This window comes from Spodoptera frugiperda, chromosome 1, assembly GCF_023101765.2.
Source record: "Spodoptera frugiperda isolate SF20-4 chromosome 1, AGI-APGP_CSIRO_Sfru_2.0, whole genome shotgun sequence".
NCBI classification, from domain to species: Eukaryota; Metazoa; Arthropoda; class Insecta; order Lepidoptera; family Noctuidae; genus Spodoptera; species Spodoptera frugiperda.
The window spans coordinates 10,748,917-10,771,035 of NC_064212.1; the positions used below are offsets into that span (position 1 = coordinate 10,748,917).

Here is a 22,119-nt window from a genome sequence, read left to right on the forward strand (position 1 = left end):
TGGTTTCAGAAAGTCTGGTTCCATAGTAATATTTAATTGACGATTGAAATATTCGAGCTATCGTTTGATCGAACGGAAATTGGTATTTACCTATTAATGATCCAAGCATTTTCGTGACGGAGAACTTGCGCGTGCGCTGTGGAGTGCGCACTTCAGCCAGTAGGCGATCCACGCAACGGTAGAGGTCGCCGGAGTTGTCGGCAACACTAGCCTCGCTGAATGAAGCGCCGTGTGCTGCACTAATTGCTTGACCCTCTTTGGTAGTAACCTGCAGACAATAAAATAAAACTATTAACTATATGATCACGTATACAAAATCTTGTTATAAAAAGAAATCTCGCGCTTAATCCAACTTCCTACGATATTTAGGTTTGTAATTATAACATCAAGTTATTTTTACCTACTCGTTGTTAACGCTCCTAGCGACAAGAACGGAAAATCGGATACGCTCAGGATGTTGTTACTTAATTATTAATACAAAATAAATCCAACAAAAGCTGTTTAGATTGCTTAAATTCTGTAAACAATATAAAACAAGGTCAGGTTCTGTACGTAATTTTAGTACTTTTACTAAGTAAAACAGCTAAGGTTTACGAGTAAATTGTTATTATGTAATTTGCTTCTATTTTTTGTTTGTTGTTGTTGTTGATAAAAGTTTTAGCTTGTACTCAGCTCCGTTCGTTATAAAAGTAGGTTAACTATGTCCAAAGTTTAAAAGGTTTATTATTAAAAATGTCTAATAGAAATTTTATTTTTAAAATTTTGTTTATAAAAACAAAGCTTTTTATTCGTAACTTTCTTAAAATTATTGTCAACTTTGTTATTGTAAAGATAAAAGATAAACAAAATTTATAAGGCTATCTCTTTAGTAATTATTTCAGAACAACGAATGTTACTGCAATAGTTATTCTCTCGTAACTGCGCCATCACTCACTACGTTCCGATAATTCTAGAATACTGTGGAGCCTGCGCCACGCCCACACGAACTAACTTAGTTATCAATCCACCTACATAGACTGGTGTATATGTATTTAGTGAAACTAGTCACTGTTACATACATAGTACTATAGTGTCCGTCTATTATACGCATGACAAAACCTGTCTCACGCCACCATGACATATTTTCCATTGATACTGAGCTCAAACAACTCAATAGTGATACAAGACAGCCTTTCGGCTTTGTTCAGCTGTCAACGCTGTCAAAACTTCATAATACACGATGTCGTGTTGATATTGAGTAGTTTTGCGTCTTGGAAATATCAAAGTGTAACATGGAGAACATTAAGTAACTTTGAGTAAAGATATTGCATAACGATAGTCTTCATACTGTGAGTAAGTTATGTATAATGGAGAGAACTCCTAAGAATTCTCTCAAAATTTTTGATAGTCTGGAAATGTGCATTGTACCCCCCACTCGTTCCGGAAAAAGTAGGCGTTACGTTACGTGAAACATTATGTACATCTGAATTGTTTGCCCCTGAATCTGCAGTTAACTTTGTCATGGTCGCGATCGAAATGTAGATTTTCTAAACAAAGATAAAGGAAACGTGTCAATCATCCAGTCTATTAATGTACTTGTATTGTGTAATCGTGACACTGATCTTACATATCAGCTGACGTCTCGTGAAAGGTGAAGGACAATTCCGAGATTTAGAAATATCGGGCGTTGCGCAAATCGTAGAGAGACGTATTCTGTTCTAAGTAAATTGATGTTATCCGAGCTTTTGTTTATTCCGCGTTTATAAAATAAACATACGGATTTACGACAATATGTGCAAAATCAAGCGTCTTCGGGTTCTCTCTTTACATTAAACTCGCATTCACGAATGTATATGTTTCAGTACGTCTGTACTGGAATCGTAAGTGCTCGATTTATTAGGTGCGATTTCCTGCTTCAATTTCTTTAGATCGCTACCATTTGAGTGGATTATTTATGATTTTTCGTATTCATAATTATTATTTAAACGTGCTATATTTTTATCAAGCCGTCGCAATTCAAGTGCGTACGTCAACGACGTGAAAAAGTGCGCAGTTTTATTCGCATAAATTTTAGCTTTCGTAACCTATCACGTGTGTGATAGTTTTTTTTCGAGTGAAATTAATTAGTAGACTCGTAATCGTGTACAAATGAGTATTTTGCGTCGTAATATATCGTGGATGTTTGTACAAAACGAATTAATGTGTTATTTATTAGATACTGACCTGTCTCAAGTGGTCTAGGTCTGTTTTGTTGCCGAGGAGTGCGAGTGGCATGGGCGCCGCGGCGCCGGCCGGCCCGTGAGCCGGGCTGCCGCCCGTCGGCGCCCGCTTTAGAGCACTCAACACCTCCGTCGCATATTCGAAGCTGCTGCGGTCTGTCACTGCATACACCAGCAGACAAGCATCGGCCCATTGAATCTAGAACAACGAATAACATAAACATCAAAAAGTGCCAAGAACCTGTTAAAATTAGTTGACAAGATAAGAACAAATGTTAAATGACGGAAGTAGGTAGGTATGTGGAAGTGCTGTAGAAAGCTTACATCTATGTCACGTACTACGTTTTATTTGAAGATTTATTTTAAAGAGGTGTAATAAATCGATATAATTTAGAGCCATTAGTTACGGGTACTTATACAAGTAGGTTAGTACTTCGTTGTTATTGATGGCTGATAGCTAATTAAACGTAATTACCTCTACAGAGAGCCACAAAGTCACAAATTTTAATTTTTGCTCTACTTTAACGTAATAAACGATGATATTTTAGGCTCAGTGAAAATCTACTTTAATTATAGACAGTGAAAGTGCGTCACAAGAAGGTTAAAAAGGTGAACATAAAATCATTTTTGGAGTGAAGTTTGGACAAAATGTAACAGAACAAAGCTGTTTACTTTGGCAAAACGTTTTTTAAGTCTTCATCAAACAAATTAATATATAGCTTTGTAGCAAAGAGACTAGACGAAGAAGAATGTGTTTAATTAATGCGTCTTCGGAGCCAACATTCCGGCTTAAAATTAGCCTTGCAGCGATTCACGGGCGCTCCCACGCGGCGCGTCGCTCGGGACATGCGACCCACGTCGCGCGCTAACTCGGCACTTATTGTTGTCGACACAAGTATTGATATTCCTCGATATCGCACTATATGATGAAATCTTTATACCAACGCGTAAACCTATTAGTCCACTTTAATCTAGTCAAAGTAATTAATATTCAATTAGATGAATTTTCAATTCAATGAGATTTTTCTTACTCATGTTGTGAACTTTTCCCATTATCATTAGTGTTTTATGTTCCAGATAATTAGGAATAATTTACTAATGACCAATATGTTTAGTCAAAACGTTATCCCATATCCTCCTACACGACTGTCCTAAACCTGTCCATTCACATTCTACCCACAGTATCTACTGTCAAAACTAATTTAACAATTTGCTAAATATCTTGCTAATTTCACCAAGCTGCTTTTCAACAACGCAACTATTTTAAGGATGTCTAGAATAATATTTGTGTAAACTTCAGAAGGGGATCCAAAATACCTCGGTCGTCGTTCGCGTTCTAAAAATGTCTGACAATCTGAAGTAACTAGTTTAAAGTTAATTGGAAGTTGATTGCAAACTGTGGTCTGTAATATGTAAACATGGTGAGTCATCCCGGTGTTCCGTCAGGTCACCAGTACCGGTTTCTGGTGCGATTCCATTGCTGTTATTATTTGGAACATTAACCCAGTTGTCGGAACATAAAGCGGCTCCAGACTACTCGTATCAGCGATCACGTTTTGTGTACGGAAGGGTATGTACTAAGATAGTACTTTGATGTTCTGTATCTAATTTTCTTGTTATTAGCTTCAAATTACCGTAGAATATTACTTTATTTTATTCCACATTGAAGAATACTCTGGTAAAGTTATAGATATATGCTAGTATAGCCTATGTACATGTATTGTAACTAATTTGGTCAGTTATCTTATCGTAATCTCGAGTGGCGTTATTATGGATGGTAATAGAATACAACAAACATGCTAAAATTGTACTGGAATACAATATAAATCAACTACAATGCTGTAGCCTTCTTTCGAAATGCTCCTTAATCTTACAGATTTGTGTATTTGTTATTGTTTGGGAACCAAAGGTCGGCTTGTGTTTAGGTTATACTTTAATTCCGTGAAGGTGAAGACTTGTGGGCTATGGGCAAGGTCCCGGGGTATTAACCTATTCATACCCAGCAGTTGTTTAAAAGCTGAGTGTTATTTTAGGGTACCTTACAAACTGAATGCACGGACGAAGGTTAAAGTTTATGATGGTGTAATGCTCAACCATAAAATTATACCAGATTTAATGTGGTGGAGGGTCAAAACCTACGTAGATAGAGTAAATAGCCCGTAGAAAATAATATTTATTTTTAATTCAGAGATTTAGTAAAGTTTGAGATTTGAAGTTGTATAAACTACGTTAATATGCTATTTATTTACCTGTTCAGCTGGAAATTTATCTGAATTGGAGCCGGATACATCTATAACTTCGAGTTCGACGGGGGTACCATTGATCGGTACCGTTTGTCTATACAGGAGATCTGAAAGGAAGACATAATGTAAGCATACTGAAGGATAAAACCTACGCAGTGCACTCGTAGTAATAGTAAACTGTTGGTACCAACCTGTGTTTGAATGATACTCGCCGATGTATCGCCTGGTTAGATAGCGAACGATAAGAGCTGTAACAAAGAAAATTTATATTATTTTCTGATGTACATTAAACTAAATAGCTGTTTAATGTTTGAGCGAATTTTAGATGTTTCAGATTCGAATAAATATTTCGTCTTATTGTGTATTTAGTTATTTATATTTTAGCTTATTTTGAGATGCTTACATGAATAACAGACAAAATCAACATTAACTAAAGTTTCGATTCTCACAATGTATTCATAGTCCTAGTACATTAATTTCAAAGTAAACAGACCTAGATTAGTGTGTAATCGAATGATATTGACTCCTATTAATAGAAATTAGGACACAAACTAGTATTTGAATGTGTTCTATCGCTTTTTGTCTCTTCTCGTAGAATAGAGGGTTTGTTTAGGTTTGCAATATAAGTGTAATTGTTCACTATGTGTAGTGACACATTGATTTATTGTAAATAGCATGTTATATCATAAAGGAGAATAGGTCAGTGGGTTGTTGGCCTAGCTTTATGTAACACGTTTTCGGTCATAGGCCCGACTAGGCGGTCAAGGTACACGAATAGACGCGCTGTTTATTGTTCCAAATGCTTTTAGATGTGTTTTAACTTTGATAATTAAATATTCTTTATAGTTAATTTATGTAAAAGCATAACTTTCTGTTTTATGGGTTCTGTACATTATAAAAATTATGCAATTTTTGTTATTATGGTCTATTAATTACTCATTTTTTGTTAAATACTGGTTATTTCAGATTGAGAGCTGGAGTGCATACTTCGTCTGTGAACAAAACAAGAATACTACATCTATTTTAAATTGTGTAAGATAACAATTTTGTATTAAGTAAACCCAGGATCGAGGAAAATATCGAAATTATGATCTCGAGGATCCATCAAAATATGACAGCCTCTCTCAAATAACTGGGTCGTAAGAATTAAATTAGATGATAGGGATTTTCCGAAACACTTTCTCATGGAAATAATTTTCTTAGTCACAAAAATATTTTTCTGGTTTTAAAGTATGAAGATGTAGTACTTGATATATGTATATTTACTTACCGGACTTGCCAACTCGAGAGCTGCCAATGACAGCGATGCGTACGCGCGGCATACTGGCACGCTCGTCCTTCATGCTTGGGGATTTGCGTTTTATCTGCAACAATAAAATAAAAATATTAATACAAGTTTATAAGCAACAAATACGTGAACACAGAATTGCGCAACCATTTCTCAAGAAAGTTCTTCGTAAAAGTAAATAGTTTTTGTTAGTAACAGTATCAACGTTGTTATTACGTCTGCCAAGTAACCCTTATCCCATCTCCAAATTGGAGCTAATAATGATCATTTGAGTCGCTTCCAGCGCTGAATCACAGCGAGATAAGTTCACGGGGCGGCACGGTGGTTAGTTGGCGAGCTTCAGTTTCATTCATTACCGACGGCTTTCTATGACGTCCGTCAGCTAATGACCGACGAAGCACGTCACTACCCAACACTTGTTTAAGATAAGATTAGATTTCGCACAAGATTTACAAAAGTATTCTTTTAAAATTACTGCCGTCAATTACTCAAACCGCTACTGACATTTGAAAAATAGCAGGAAACATTGTTCTGGACAACTTTATTACACAACACTGATTTCAAATAACTGCCAAAGATTCGTTTCGACGGCAAATAAAAGAAAAGGTTGGTAAATAAATACACAATACAAATTGCGAAATCTACGTCGAACTCTGTTTTATTTATTGACCTTGAGAAAAAATACAAGCTCTTGATTAGGTCGCAGTGCGGCGCAAACACAAGCCTTTTATTTGCTTGAACCCAGGAAGGACGAAAACGTACTGCGCACAAAAATGCCATTAGTACGACATGTAGATATGCTCTGAAATATTTATAGACCGGGCACGCCGCTATGCGTCAGCAGCTGCCCACCGACTGGTTGAATAACCCTAGAATACCATGATGCCCATTCAAACACATCACTCTGTTGACAACCGAACCGAATGAAAACAAAAACATACGACTATTCGTTACATAAATTAATCGCTTTTATCTCTTGATAAGCGTTCTTTGTTTATCAAATATTATTTTTGTGTTAGAGAAAAAACACAAAGCTTCTTATTTACAATTTGGCAACAAAGCTGCAGTATTTGGATCCAAGTTTATTTCGGTTCGGCTGCTTTCGGATTTAAAAAATGTACATTGTATTTTTTACGCATGCGTTGTAAATGCAAATGTTGTTCGCGATCTAGGTTTAGTGTTGTATGAGCAGGTGTTACTGGCATCAGAGGTCTATCCATCGTAAACATGGAGTAATGACGTACCAGGCATCATTGTACTAAGTGTGTAATAAATACTGCACTTGAAATCATTTTACACTGTTCTTAAGTTCCATTTTAATTATTATTCGTGATATCTTGCGTCTCTTTTTTGCAGAGTATAAACGTCGGAGTGGTTGAATTATGTGACACGTACTGTAATCAAGGATCGTCGCGGCTAAGCCTCCACGTTTAAGCTTACTCTTGTTTACAATGTCGTTTTCCTCCAGTTTATGTAACTTATTTCTGCTGTTATAACAACATTGTTAAACGTGTGACACAATTTCAATTTAAAAACAATCTTATATTTAGTACAATAACAAATTCAGTGTGATTTTTTTACTTCAATTAATTTGTGATTGTGCCATTTCTTGCTATATGTATATTAAACTCTGCTTTCATTGTTTCGTAAACGCAAATGAGTAAATTCATAAGCACTCATATGAGTAGTTGTTATTTTAGAACAAAAAAAATACACGTAGGTTGATGACGCAAAAAGGTTTTTAAACAGATATTGTTTTATGAATGAAAACACATTAATTATAGTATCAAAAGAAAATGCATCACCACGTGAAAAAATAAGTGCCCACGCGGTGGCAAAACGTGGATTCTTGAATTTTTGATACTCCATTCAAATTAATGTGCCGGTGGCGACAGCATCGGCGGTTTATTTACGTTTGGCGCCAAATAATACCGTTCAGTCGCGCCGTGGTGCCAAAAAAAATATCAAGTTTTAAATTAACTTTCCGCGTTACATAAATAATTTCAGCAACTAGTATTTTATTATATAAAAATAATTGGAATACACGACTAGGATTTTTTTTATATTCAGTCTCTATTAAGTTTATTTGAAGTCGATGCTTTGATCGTGTCGTTGGTTTGAATTTATTAAAATCATAGAACAATGAAAACATAAAGAAGGAGCAACCTAATAACATTAATACAGGGCAACAGGTTCCGTATAATAAAGTGATAACACCTAAAAATATGATACTACGATGCGAGATTGGCAATATAATAATCAAAACACAAAGTTATGATAAAACGTGATCCATCACATAATACAAAGCTAGTTGCTAGTCGCGTGAGTTAGTTGTCACCACGATAAGGATTCCCAATAAAAACAATGATATTTTTACTTTGTGGAGTTTTATCGAAAAACTGAATTGCGTAGGCGGGTGTTTCGTTGCGTTGTTTACAGTCGAACGGTATGGAAAATTGATATCAGCAACGCAGCTTTGTATTCGCCCACATTGAAGGCCTCCAATATTTACAATGTCGTATTTATTTTATTAACGGCAATGCTAATTGTATTCGCAGAATTTTTGCACGTCATTTATTGATCCAGTTACGAGTGGGAAGTAGGAACTATGGTCATATGTACTAAGTTTCAGTAATGAAATGTCTACATTACATCAGGTAGTTTCATCATTCAAACTATCTGTTTTATTCTGAACTATAATTTTAAATTCTTTAAAAATCAGGAAATATTTGATTACGAAATAACAAATATAGGACACTCACTGCGCATTAGACAATTTGATATTCAAAACTGTTGATATTTACAATTGATTTGTTTATCTCAAGAACGCTTTCCCACGACGCCCACAGTAATGAATAGGGAAAAACTTTTGTAGTACTCAATTTTCACTGTACACACTCAATTTAGATAGTGACTCTAGTGGGTGCTCAGCCCACGTACTCATCCCTTACCCTGCAGGCTTACAGCCAGACGTGTGGGATGTAACATCAGCAGTCTAAAATATCACGTTCCGTGCTCACCGCAATGCTAAATAGTTTTCATAAAAGTTTAATCTTACTAAAGTTAGTCTTAAATCCAGAATATGAAAATACCAAGTATTACGAAGTAACTTCTATTACGCATAAAACGTTCCTAAGTACGGTCGAACTACGCGGTTCGTAGTTTACCTTTCTCGAAGTCATAAATCATAAAAGTCCTTGCAACTTGACCGGCACTACACTGATGTAACATGAGGCGTTGAGAGGCGTCCTTGATGTGAAGTGTGGCAGAGTGGCCTCCGTCATCGAATGATGCATGTACTCATATCAATACCGAAGGTCAGACTCCCCGTGGGATCACCTAAAGGACGTGACCTTGGCAACAAATCGTCGCTTCACGAGGATTACGGCCATTAATTTCCCTGTTAGAAGGTTGTAAGCCAAGGACTTGTTCAGCTGTTGACACTGATTTCGACTATGACGAATAGCTCCGTAGCTGTGTAACAAGAGATTGACAAGTGATTGCGATTTGTTTATTCGGAGGCCGAGTCCTTGGTAACAGAGACGAGTCTCTGTAACTTGGCAACGGCTGTAGGGTGAACCATCCCATGTGAACAAAGAGGGGTTGGTGTGAGTTTCAATTTACTCTTTTTGTTTAGGTACAGATATGACGAGAATGTTCTAATGCAACGTGGGTGTTGAAATCTTGCACATAAAATGAAAAGGTCAGAAGCTCATGGCTGCCCCTCAGTCAGGATGATGTAGTACGAGTATTACGTGTCGACTTACACAATTGTTCAGTTTATATTTCTCGGTAACAAAAGTTATGTCTTCACTTTCTAGCTCAATTATGTGTTTAGTACAAACAGACCTCATTTTTTATACATAAAAGTAAGGAGGTTTTGTTTCTGTTACAAAGCTGAAGAATTTAATTTTACGATTTGATTGGCCACTTCGTGGTATATAAGGCAACAACAACAAACAACACGATAATAAACCTAGTGAACGAGTTTAACTCAAATACCAGTTCATGACTCAAATAATTTATTCATTGTTCTCGTTGTTGGCAAGTACCAAGTTGTACTGAGTACTTGTACTTTAGGGAATATAGTCACACATTCAGAATTATGTGCCTCGAAAATGCCGTTTATACAAGTCAGTATATAGCGGTGGAAACTTCCTCAAAGTTTGTAAAGTAGAGCAAGATCAGAAAGATTTGACTTCTAACTAGAACATTCTGAACTTGGTCGTCTGCTCGGGTTATCTAGCCTACAATCAGACGAGATAATGACAGAACCAAGTTACATTTTTCATAAAACATTTTCTTTAATATTCTGGTGACCGAGTTCTAGAAATAGGAGCGAAATATTTTCCCCGAGATAACATCATTTCCGTAAGAAACGAGTCCTTTACGTTTCTGTAACTATTTTGTAATGGTGTTACATTTACAATGTTAGCTGGCAGCGTTACGTAGTTCAAATAAATATAATAATTACCACAAATTTTCGCCACTTGTCATTGAGATGTAAATTTACCATAATGAAATTATATCCACAAATGGAGAAATGCGCAGTAAGTTTATGAAAATACAACAGAAAAGTCACTACAATAAGTTAGAAAAAGGCTTGTGACAAAAATAGGTACAATATTGCTACGTAATTATGTGGTACGCCGCATAGCACTCCGTATCGTAGTCTATGTGGTGACGGGTGACGCGTAACCTCTAAATGTTCGGGACATTGTTATTTACAAGCAATTATTCGCCGCTTTTGGGTTTCCACGATCACCGACCGTATTGAGTCTGGATTTGTCTGTTTGTCACTTAATGAGGCCGTTGACTCCGCTGTCATTCCTATAGACCTGTGAAGTGTTTTCGTAAAACAACTTTGATTGCCTCCTAAAACGAGCACCCATTAACGTAAAGGATTTGAGTTAGTAACTCCTATACTGACTTTACGATATTAGACATATAGATTTTTATTATTTACTGTAATGCTTGTAGCTTTTAATGAGGATTACTAAAATAAAAGATATTTGATGAATAAATGTTATTCCAACAGTAACTAGTTAAACAGTTTACACAAGGAATAAGATTATGCTGAGTAACTCAATTTGATCATCCCGAAGCGTCAATATTTACGCCGAGAGGTAGGTCAGAATATTGAATAATAAAATAGCACAGATGATTCAATAAAATATTTTTAAGATTTAGTCACAAGTGTTCATTTAGTATTAAAAGCTCAGAAGGGCATTTGTATAATTATTATTAGCCACTTTCAAGTACACGAGTTGCTTCTCTAGTTTCCATAAGACTTAATACTTTTTCGAGGACAAGTGAGTAAAGCTCATCCAAGGCCCTCACGATCGGTTTCGCTTACACGTGTAGCCGTGCAATCAATTGTTTCGTATTTAGCAACATTGTGCTTCCATTGTTTTGAGCTAAATTGTGTGGACGTTAGAACCGTGACAAACAAGTCATTTAAGGTCGACCAATGAACTGGAAAAACAAAAAATCAAAGCGACTTTGATTGACGAAACAACAACTAGGTATATAAAACAAAGACATGAAATTAAATACAGCATTTTTTTTGTCTAAAGGATTTTTTTTCAAAGTGATATGAGCCAGTAACGGAATAATATTTTTTTTTCATAATTACTCTTATTTTATCTAATGGAGTGTGAGAGAAACTGTTCATCTCGTTATTGTAACTGGTACAGGTCACAGGATCTCGGTGACCCTTCTGTGACCCGCATCGAGGCGTGACCGGGTCATCTAGTGCAGACTTCCCTACCTGAACTGAGACCTAGAGCTGCGACTAACATAGTTATACTATAGCTTGTGGCACTGTTATTGTAAAGAAATCATTGGAGTGACAATGTATTACTTGAAAGTTGAAGGTTTTAATTATAGGCAATTCTTACAAAATTCTTTGGTTACTGAATGACATTTATGCACAGCTGAAATTACTAAAGCTTGAAAGTATTAGAGAATTTCCCTAAATTATTACGGAAAAAAATGGGAATCACCTAAAACTAGTATCTATTTACATAATTATGTAGGTTATAATGATAAAACTTCGTAATCGTAACGGATTCATTAACTATTATCGATCATAGCTCTAGGTGTAGATAACACTGTAGAGAGAATGTCCGAATATTTTCATCGCAAAGTATACACGTGCCATGAATAGCTCAAATGTCACAATTAGTCGTTTCGTGCACGTGTCCGCTGTGCTGTATATAGGACATTTATCACTTTCTCATGTGTTATGTATGGAGTATGCGTTTAACAAGTTTACAATGTCACTTCCATACAGTTATGTTTCTCTCGCAGCTCAGTGGACTGTAGTGTGATGGAAGTTGAGTACAGTGGGAATTTTCCCCTTTATGTTTACTTAACAATCTAAATGATGATATAAATTGAACCATCCTTTACATAACGATATCAAATTCAATAATATTTATTTATGTTCAAGTAAAACATAAATATTTTCCTATAAGAATCTGTTTACACACAGATTTTCTAGTTTTACGACATCCTAAATATGCTTGTTGTCAATATTTTTAGGCGATAATCGTAAATTGCGGAATGATAGTTTTCTAGAATATCATATTGATATCATATTTGACCTTTCTAGAACTGAAGATTTCATTGCACTTTAACAGCGTGATGTGGGCAGATGTTTGAAAGTCTTCCACTATTTATTTGTAAAGCAATAAAGTGTTGCTGTGTGCAATTGCGCCGTACTTGTTACTTTGTCTGTAGAGAATAAAACCTACGAAGCGATTTATGGCTGAAATGTTTCTCCAGTACGTCGATAGAAAGTTACAAGGTTGTTACTAACTCGCCGCCGTCCACACCTGCTGCTTAATTCACCGAAACTTCGCAATGCTATTGATCTACTAAACTGAAACATATCTTAAGGAGCATTAGAATTATTTTTCCTTCTACATTATTTTTCCTTTGCTTGCTTATTTCACTACTTCAAGTCCGTTGATGATTGAACATTTTTCTGTTTATCATTTGATAATTTACGAGAACTATTTAACTGGGATGCTTCTATTATTTAAGACACGCGTTACAAATCAATCACCGCTAATTTAAAACCTCTTACTCGTTATTCATTTCGTTAAAGCAACAAATCATAGATAATGATGTTTTAAAAGCATTATGTGATATCCATCATTCATAGTGTTGAAGGAGTAAGAATTATTCAAACATATTGTCCGTTATGACTACTGTAAGTGATTTAACACGATACGCTTTTAAAAGTTTCTATTATTTTCTAATGATATTGTACAGATGGAACAGTAGTGCTAATACTTAATGTATTTTATCCATGTGCTACGGGTAAATACTATTAATTCCACCTGCACTCAACGAGTACCGTATATATTATCATGAAATAAACACGTTTGTTGCTACGAGCAGCGGATAGATAGAGATTAGAGGTGTGCTCAATTCATGCCGGATTTATTGTAAAATTCCACGCAGCAAAGCTCGGGTATTACGGAATTATTTAAAGAGTAAACCGACAATTACTTTATTCTGGTGCTGCGTGATTTATGCTGATTGTGCGCAAGCGCCGGCCGCTGGCTACCTACGAGTATGTAGGCGAAGGACATTACTGAAATGATCAGGAGACTCCGAGCTCTTCACCAGCCCAATTTACATTTTGACAGCAGCACACGTTGCTGTGCAAGTCGCCAAATGTTGTGCAACATTCATAACTGGGTTAAATGTCGATTGTTAAAATGATAACTAGGTCAAGTTTAGTGGTGATACCGTAACTACTGCTACATATCCATTTCATTTGTTTTCATTTTTTCAGTACAGAGCTTGGATAAATAAACGTTTTCTGTTAACATTGAACTTTCGTGTGTATAACAATAACGGTTTCGCAATTGATCGTTACCGGCGCGGTTGTTGACGTTTACTGAACAAAATATATTGGGTCAAGTACACGCACTGTTATATTATCATTGCAACACGGCAACAGTGATCATCGTAAAGACTTTTCTAATCACATCTACGTCTGTTTAAGAGATAAATCTTCTTCAAAAAGATCATGTGGTATGCGTTTGAACAGCACGTGTTAAACACTTAGACTTCTAAACAGTTTTATTCATGAGATTTCGTCATAACACCAGAAGTTTTCCACTAGATGTTGGTATATATTAATGGCGGACTTCTCATTCACGTACGAACGGGCGATAGTGAACGCTGACGTTAGTCAGACATGCAAAATATTTATCTTCGCACAAACCTACGTAAAGATGGACTATAATTATATTCGGTTGATAACGAGCCGGCATCATAACGTGTGAATACTTGGCAATGGGGAGTACAAGACTGATCAAGCCGGGCCGGATGCGTTCGGGTTTATTTAAGCCGACTTTGACCTAAGGAAGTAGGGTGTCAGCTGCGTACACTTAACATATAAAATATGATTATTATATTCTTTACTCTATTTAATCTAAATGGTCTTAAGAACTAAGGAGCGTTTTACGTCTTTGATTCAATCATCCACTATGCCATTTATCATATGGATTGGATGATTACAAAAGGTAGGAAAAATAATGTAAAATGTACTAAAAAGTATATGAAAAAGAAGAAGACAAAATATTTATTCAGTTTCTATCTACTATCGCATGGAAAAACACGCGATGTATTATAACATGTTACAGTAAATCAGTTCGTTGATCTTTTGTATATGACATGTATAATTTAGTTGGACATAAAACAATGAAAATGAATGGTAAAAATTGGTTAGCAACCGGCATGGAGCATATGTGCTTAATTGGCTTTTCAGCTCTTTTCAAGGTTCTGTTTTGATGAGGCAATTACGTGAGTTGGAAAAAATACTGGACGTTCCAGCTAATAGCACGGAACCACGTTAATTAAGATGAATTTAATCAACCAGTTTCATTGAGTAATCCTATATACTTTAATAATTATCTCCCTGTATGTAATATTATTACATGAGTTTTGTTTACGAGTTCACAATGTTTTTGAACCTTAATTTATTGTTGTTATTTATAATTGGACTTTTATGGGCGTAACAATGTTGTTGCTAGGCCGGTAGGTAATCTTTTAAGGTAACAACAGGTTATATAAGGGGTGATTTTAACATATCAGGTTATTTATTTTGTTTTATTTTTACCGATAGGGTTCGTGTAACATGAAAGAGGTAGTAAAAATAGTGGCAACGAACTCCGGTGAAGTTTTTAAGTAGTAAAAGGTTGTTTAAAAGCTGAGTGTTATTTTAGGGTACCTTACAAACTAAATGCACGGGCGAAGGTTAAAGTTTATGATGGTGTAATGCTCAACCATAAAATTATACCAGATTTAATGGTGGTGGAGGGTCAAAATCTACGTAGATAGAGTAAATAGTCCGTAGAAAATAATATTTATTTTTAATTCAGAGATTGAGTAAAGTTTGAGATTTGAAGTTGTATAAACTACGTTAATATGCTATTTATTTACCTGTTCAGCTGGAAATTTATCTGAATTGGAGCCGGATACATCTATAACTTCGAGTTCGACGGGGGTACCATTGATCGGTACCGTTTGTCTATACAGGAGATCTGAAAGGAAGACATAATGTAAGCATACTGAAGGATAAAACCTACGCAGTGCACTCGTAGTAATAGTAAACTGTTGGTACCAACCTGTGTTTGAATGATACTCGCCGATGTATCGCCTGGTTAGATAGCGAACGATAAGAGCTGTAACAAATAAAAAATATTATTATATTTTCTGGTGTACATTAAACTAAATAGCTGGTTAATGTTTAAGTGAATTTTAGATGTTTCAGATTCGAATAAATATTTCGTCTTATTGTGTATTTAGTTATTTATTTATTTATTGTGTATTTAGTTATTTATACTTTAGCTTATTTTGAGATGCTTACATGAATAACAGACAAAATCAACATTAACTAAAGTTTCGATTCTCACAATGTATTCATAGTCCTAGTACATTAATTTCAAAGTAAACAGACCTAGATTAGTGTTTAATCGAAAGATATTGACTCCTATTAATAGAAATTAGGACACAATCTAGTATTTGAATGTGTTCTATCGCTTTTTGTCTCTTCTCGTAGAATAGAGGGTTTGTTTAGGTTTGCAATATAAGTGTAATTGTTCACTATGTGTAGTGACACATTGATTTATTGTAAATAGCGTGTTATATCATAAAGGAGAATAGGTCAGTGGGTTGTTGGCCTAGCTTTATGTAACACGTTTTCGGTCATAGGCCCGACTAGGCGGTCAAGGTACACTAATAGACGCGCTGTTTATTGTTCCAAATGCTTTTAGATGAGTTTTAACTTTGTTAATTAAATATTCTTTATAGTTCTTTTATATAAAAGCATAACTTTCTGTTTTATGGGTTCTGTACATTATAAAAATTATGCAATTTTTCTTATTATGATTTTAGCCTCTGTCAGGGGGTTACCTACTCGTCTTTTGTTAAATTCTAATTATTTCAGATTGAGAGCTAGAGTGCATACTTCTATTTTAACATAAATTGTCGTCTGTGAATAAGACAAGAATACTACGTCTATTTTAAATTGTGTAAGATAACAGTTTTGTATTAAGTAAACCCAGGATCGAGGAAAGTATCGAAATTATGATCTCGAGGATCCATCAAAATATGACAGCCTCTCTCAAATAACTGGGTCGTAAGTATTAAATTAGATGATAGGGATTTTCCGAAACACTTTCTCATGGAAATAATTTTCTTAGTCACAAAAATATTTTTCTTGTTTTAAAGTATGAAGATGTAGTTCTTAATATATATTTACTTACCGGACTTGCCAACTCGAGAGCTGCCAATGACAGCGATGCGTACGCGCGGCATACTGGCACGCTCGTCCTTCATGCTTGGGGATTTGCGTTTTATCTGCAACAATAAAATAAAAATATTAATACAAGTTTATAACCAACAACCACGTGAACACAGAATTGCGCAACCATTGCTCAAGAAAGTTCTTCGTAAAAGTAAATAGTTTTTGTTAGTAACAGTATCAACGTTGTTATTACGTTTGCCAAGTAACCCTTATCCCAGTAAATTGGAGCTAATAATGATCATTTGAGTCGCTTCCAGCGCTGAATCACAGCGAGATAAGTTCACGGGGCGGAACGGTGGTTAGTTGGCGAGCTTCAGTTTCATTCATTACCGACGGCTTTCTATGACGTCCGTCAGCTAATGACCGACAAAGCACGTCACTAGCCAACACTTGTTTAAGATAAGATTAGATTTCGCACAAGATTTACAAAAGTATTCTTTTAAAATTACTGCCGTCAATTACTCAAACCGCTACTGACATTTGAAAAATAGCAGGAAACATTGTTCTGGACAACTTTATTACACAACACTGATTTCAAATAACTGCCAAAGATTCGTTTCGACGGCAAATAAAAGAAAAGGTTGGTAAATAAATACACAATACAAATTGCGAAATCTACGTCGAACTCTGTTTTATTTATTGACCTTGAGAAAAAATACAAGCTCTTGATTAGGTCGCAGTGCGGCGCAAACACAAGCCTTTTATTTGCTTGAACCCAGGAAGGACGAAAATGTACTGCGCACAAAAATGCCATTAGTACGACATGTAGATATGCTCTGAAATATTTATAGACCGGGCACGCCGCTATGCGTCAGCAGCTGCCCACCGACTGGTTGAATAACCCTAGAATACCATGATGCCCATTCAAACACATCACTCTGTTGACAACTGAACCGAATGAAAACAAAAACATACGACTATTTGTTACATAAATTAATCGCTTTTATCTCTTGATAAGCGTTCTTTGTTTATCAAATATTATTTTTGTGTTAAGTAGAGAAAAAACACAAAGCTTCTTATTTACAATTTGGCAACAAAGCTGCAGTATTTGGATCCAAGTTTATTTCGGTTCGGCTGCTTTCGAATTTAAAAATGTACATTGTAATTTTTACGCATGCGTTGTAAATGCAAATGTTGCTCGCGATCTAGGTTTAGTGTTGTATGAGCAGGTGTTACTAACGTCAGAGGTCTATGCATCGTAAACATGGAGTAGTGACGTACCAGGCATCATTGTCCTAAGTGTGTAGTAAATACTGCACTTGAAATTATTATACTGTTCTTAAGTTTCATTTTAATTTTTATCTTGCATCTCTTTTTTGCGGAGTGTAAACGTCAGAGTGGTTGAATTATGTGACACGTACTGTAATCAAGGATCGTCGCGGCTAAGCCTCCACGTTTAAGCTTAACTCTTGTTTACAATGTCGTTTTCCTCCAGTTTATGTAACTTATTTCTGCTGTTATAACAACATTGTTAAACTTGTGACACAATTTCAATTTAAAAACAATCTTATATTTAGTACGATAACGATTTCAGTGTGATTTTTTTACTCGAATTAATATTTTGTGATTGTGCAATTTCTTGCTATATGTATATTAAACTCTGCTTTCATTGTTTCGTAAACGCAAATGAGTAAATTCATAAGCACTCATATGAGTAGTTGTTATTTTAGAACAAAAAAAATACACGTAGGTTGATGACGCAAAAAGGTTTTTAAACAGATATTGTTTTATGAATGAAAACACATTAATTATAGTATCAAAAGAAAATGCATCACCACGTGAAAAAATAAGTGCCCACGCGGTGGCAAAACGTGGATTCTTGAATTTTTGATACTCCGCTCAAATTAATGTGCCGGTGGCGACAGCATCGGCGGTTTATTTACGTTTGGCGCCAAATAATACCGTTCAGTCGCGCCGTGGTGCCAAAAGAAATATCAAGTTTTAAATTGACTTTCCGCGTTACATAAATAATTTCAGCAACTAGTATTTTATTATATAAAAATAATTGGAATACACGACTAGGATTTTTTCATATTCAGCCTCTTTTAAGTTTATTTGAAGTCGATGCTTTGATCGTGTCGTTGGTTTAAATTTATTAAAATCGTAGAACAATTAATTTCCATAGAAGTAGCAACCTAAGAACACTAATACAGGGCAACAGGTTCCGTATAATAAAGTGATAACTGCTAAAAATATGATACTACGATGCCAGATTGGCAAAATAATAATCAAAACACAAAGTTCTGATAAAACGTGATCCATCACATAATACAAAGCTAGTTGCTAGTCGCGTGAGTTAGTTGTCATCACGATAAGGATTCCCAATAAAAACAATGATATTTTTACTTTGTGGAGTTTTATCGAAAAACTGAATTGCGTAGGCGGGTGTTTCGTTGCGTTGTTTACAGTCGAACGGTATGGAAAATTGATATCAGCAACGCAGCTTTGTATTCGCCCACATTGAAGGCCTCCAATATTTACAATGTCGTATTTATTTTATTAACGGCATTGCTAATTGTATTCGCAGAATTTTTGCACGTCATTTATTGATCCAGTTACGAGTGGGAAGTAGGAACTATGTTCATATTTACTAAGTTTCAGTAATGAAATGTCTATATTACATCAGTTATTTTCATCATTCACACTATCTATGCTTTATTCTGAACTATAATATTAAATACTTTAGAATTCGGGAAATATTTGATTACGAAATAACGAATATAGGACTGACTGACTTACACTGCGCATTAGACAATTTAGTATTCAAAACTGTTGATATTTACAATTGATTTGTTTATCTCAAGAACACTTTCCCACGACGCCCACAATAATGAATAGGGAAAAACTTTTGTAGTACTCAATTTTCACTATACACACTCAATTTAGATAGTGACTTTAGTGGGTGCTCAGCCCACGTACTCATCCCTTACCCTGCAGGCTTACAGTCAGACGTGTGGGATGTAACATCAGCAGTCTAAAATATCACGTTCCGTGCTCACCGCAATGCTAAATAGTTTTCATAAAAGTTTAATCTTACTAAAGTTAGTCTTAAATCCAGAATATGAAAATACCGGGTATTACGAAGTAACTTCTATTACGCATAAAACGTTCCTAAGTACGGTCGAACTACGCGGTTCGTAGTTTACCTTTCTCGAAGTCATAAATCATAAAAGTCCTTGCAACTTGACCGGCACTACACTGATGTAACATGAGGCGTTGAGAGGCGTCCTTGATGTGAAGTGTGGTAGAGTGGCCTCCGTCATCGAATGATGCATGTACCTATTCATATCAATACCGAAGGTCAGACTCCCCGTGGGATCACCTAAAGGACGTGACCTTGGCAACAAATCGTCGCTTCACGAGGATTACGGCCATTAATTTCCCTGTTAGAAGGTTGTAAGCCAAGGACTTGTTCAGCTGTTGACACTGATTTCGACTATGACGAATAGCTCCGTAGCTGTGTAACAAGAGATTGACAAGTGATTGCGATTTGTTTATTCGGAGGCCGAGTCCTTGGTAACAGAGACGAGTCTCTGTAACTTGGCAACCGCTGTAGGGTGAACCATCCCATGTGAACAAAGAGGGGTTAGTGTGAGTTTCAATTTACTCGTTTTGTTTAGGTACAGATATGACGAGAATGTTCTAATGCAACGTGGGTGTTGAAATCTTGCACATAAAATGAAAAGGTCAGAAGCTCATGGCTGCCCCTCAGTCAGGATGATGTAGTGCAAGTATTACGTGTCGACTTACACAATTGTTCAGTTTATATTTCTCGGTAGCAAAAGTTATGTCTTCACTTTCTAGCTCAATTATGTGTTTAGTACAAACAGACCTCATTTTTTGTACATAAAAGTAAGGAGGTTTTGTTTCTGTTACAAAGCTGAAGAATTTAATTTTACGATTTGATTGGCCACTTCGTGGTATATAAGGCAACAACAACAAACAACACGATAATAAACCTAGTGAACGAGTTTAACTCAAATACCAGTTCATGACTCAAATAATTTATTCATTGTTCTCGTTGTTGGCAAGTACCAAGTTGTACTGAGTACTTGTACTTTAGGGAATATAGTCACACATTCAGAATTATGTGCCACGAAAATGCCGTTTATACAAGTCAGTACATAGCGGTGGAAACTTGCTCAAAGTTTGTAAAGTAGAGCAAGATCAGAAAGATTTGACTTTTAACTAGAACATTCTGAACTTGGTCGTCTGCTCGGGTTATCTAACCTACAATCAGACGAGATAATGTCAGAACCAAGTTACATTTTTCATAAAACATTTTCTTTAATATTCTCGTGACCGAGTTCTAGAAATAGGAGCGAAATATTTTCCGCAAGATAACATCATTTCCGTAAGAAACGAGTCCTTTACGTTTCTGTAACTATTTTGTAATGGTGTTACATTTACAATGTTAGCTGGCAGCATTGCGTACTTCAAATAAATAGAATAATTACCACAAATTTTCGCCACTTGTCATTGTGATGTAAATTACCATAATGAAATTATATCCACAAATGGAGAAATGCGCAGTAAGTTTATAAAAATACAACATAAAAGTCAGTACAATAAGTTAGAAAAAGGCTTGTGACAAAAATAGGTACAATATTGCTACGTAATTATGGTGGTACGCCGCATAGCACTCCGTATCGTAGTCTATGTGGTGACGGGTGACGCGTAACCTCTAAATGTTCGGGACATTGTTATTTACAAGCAATTATTCGCCGCTTTTGGGTTTCCACGATCACCGACCGTATTGAGTCTGGATTTGTCTGTTTGTCACTTAATGAGGCCGTTGACTCCGCTGTCATTCCTATAGACCTGTGAAGTGTTTTCGTAAAACAACTTTGATTGCCTCCTAAAACGAGCACCCATTAACGTAAAGGATTTGAGTTAGTAACTCCTATACTGACTTTACGATATTAGTCATATAGATTTTTATTATTTACTGTAATGCTTGCTTTTAATGAGGATTACTAAAATAAAAGATATTTGATGAATAAATGTTATTCCAACAGTAACTAGTTAAACAGTTTACACAAGGAATAAGATTATGCTGAGTAACTCAATTTGATCATCCCGAAGCGTCAATATTTACGCCGAGATTTAGGTCAGAATATTGAATAATAAAATAGCACAGATGATTCAATAAAATATTTTTAAGATTTAGTCACAAGTGTTCATTTAGTATTAAAGCTCAGAAGGGCATTTGTATAATTATTATTAGCCACTTTCAAGTACACGAGTTGCTTCTCTAGTTTCCATAAGACTTAATACTTTTTCGAGGACAAGTGAGTAAAGCTCATCCAAGGCCCTCACGATCGGTTTCGCTTACACGTGTAGCCGTGCAATCAATTGTTTCGTATTTAGCAACATTGTGCTTCCATTGTTTTGAGCTAAATTGTGTGGACGTTAGAACCGTGACAAACAAGTCATTTAAGGTCGACCAATGAACTGGAAAAACAAAAAATCAAAGCGACTTTGATTGACGAAACAACAACTAGGTATATAAAACAAAGACATGAAATTAAATAAAGCAATTTGTTTATCTGAAGGGTT

General features: G+C 35.6%; 1 protein-coding gene across 5 annotated transcripts in view; it reads right to left on the minus strand.

The window, feature by feature from the left end:
• Nucleotides 1–22,119, minus strand: part of LOC118273439 (ras-related and estrogen-regulated growth inhibitor-like protein) — a 29,992-nt gene that overhangs the window by 2,209 nt on the left and 5,664 nt on the right. For 2 of the 5 annotated variants that reach the window (XM_050695562.1, XM_050695546.1), the window contains exons 2-6: nucleotides 16,520–16,613; nucleotides 4,633–4,689; nucleotides 4,448–4,548; nucleotides 2,203–2,397; nucleotides 91–268 (exon numbers count right to left, since the gene is read on the minus strand). In XM_050695562.1, coding sequence (XP_050551519.1) covers nucleotides 91–268; nucleotides 2,203–2,397; nucleotides 4,448–4,548; nucleotides 4,633–4,689; nucleotides 16,520–16,592 — 604 coding nt within the window. In that variant the 5' untranslated portion in view covers nucleotides 16,593–16,613. Of the gene's footprint in view, nucleotides 1–90; nucleotides 269–2,202; nucleotides 2,398–4,447; nucleotides 4,549–4,632; nucleotides 4,690–5,711; nucleotides 5,806–15,194; nucleotides 15,296–15,379; nucleotides 15,437–16,519; nucleotides 16,614–22,119 lie in introns of all 5 variants that reach the window. The other 3 variants (XM_035590412.2, XM_050695553.1, XM_050695558.1) reach the window with 3 other exon arrangements.